We start from the raw sequence: 239 nt of genomic DNA on the forward strand, positions 1-239 counted from the left end.
TGCAGCATCTTTTCAGTCCAGAAACCCCATTCTCCAAATTCTCCATCAGATCACACAGCCGACTTTAACCCTTTCCTTCTTTCGCCCCCGCTGTGCCCTCAGTCCCCTTCTACTCACGCTGCTGTTGTGGCCAGACCAGTGGACCATCGCCTGGTTGTGCGCGGAGTCGCCGGTCAGGGCGAACGTGGTGCTGGTCAGCCTCAGCTCCTCCATCCGGAAGCGGGTGGCTTTGTCCGGGT

At 59.0% G+C, this 239-nt stretch overlaps 1 protein-coding gene across 1 annotated transcript in view; it reads right to left on the minus strand.

Moving 5' to 3' along the window:
* Positions 1–237, minus strand: part of SORCS1 (sortilin related VPS10 domain containing receptor 1) — a gene marked incomplete at its 5' end in the record, with an annotated part of 483,392 nt that extends 483,155 nt beyond the window's left edge. Inside the window, 1 exon segment of the mRNA XM_006779616.2 lies at positions 118–237. Within this exon segment, the coding sequence (XP_006779679.1) occupies positions 118–237 (120 nt within the window).
* Positions 238–239: the final 2 nt, after the last annotated feature.

The sequence above is a fragment of the Myotis davidii genome, unplaced genomic scaffold (assembly GCF_000327345.1).
Source record: "Myotis davidii unplaced genomic scaffold, ASM32734v1 scaffold107, whole genome shotgun sequence".
NCBI classification, from domain to species: Eukaryota; Metazoa; Chordata; class Mammalia; order Chiroptera; family Vespertilionidae; genus Myotis; species Myotis davidii.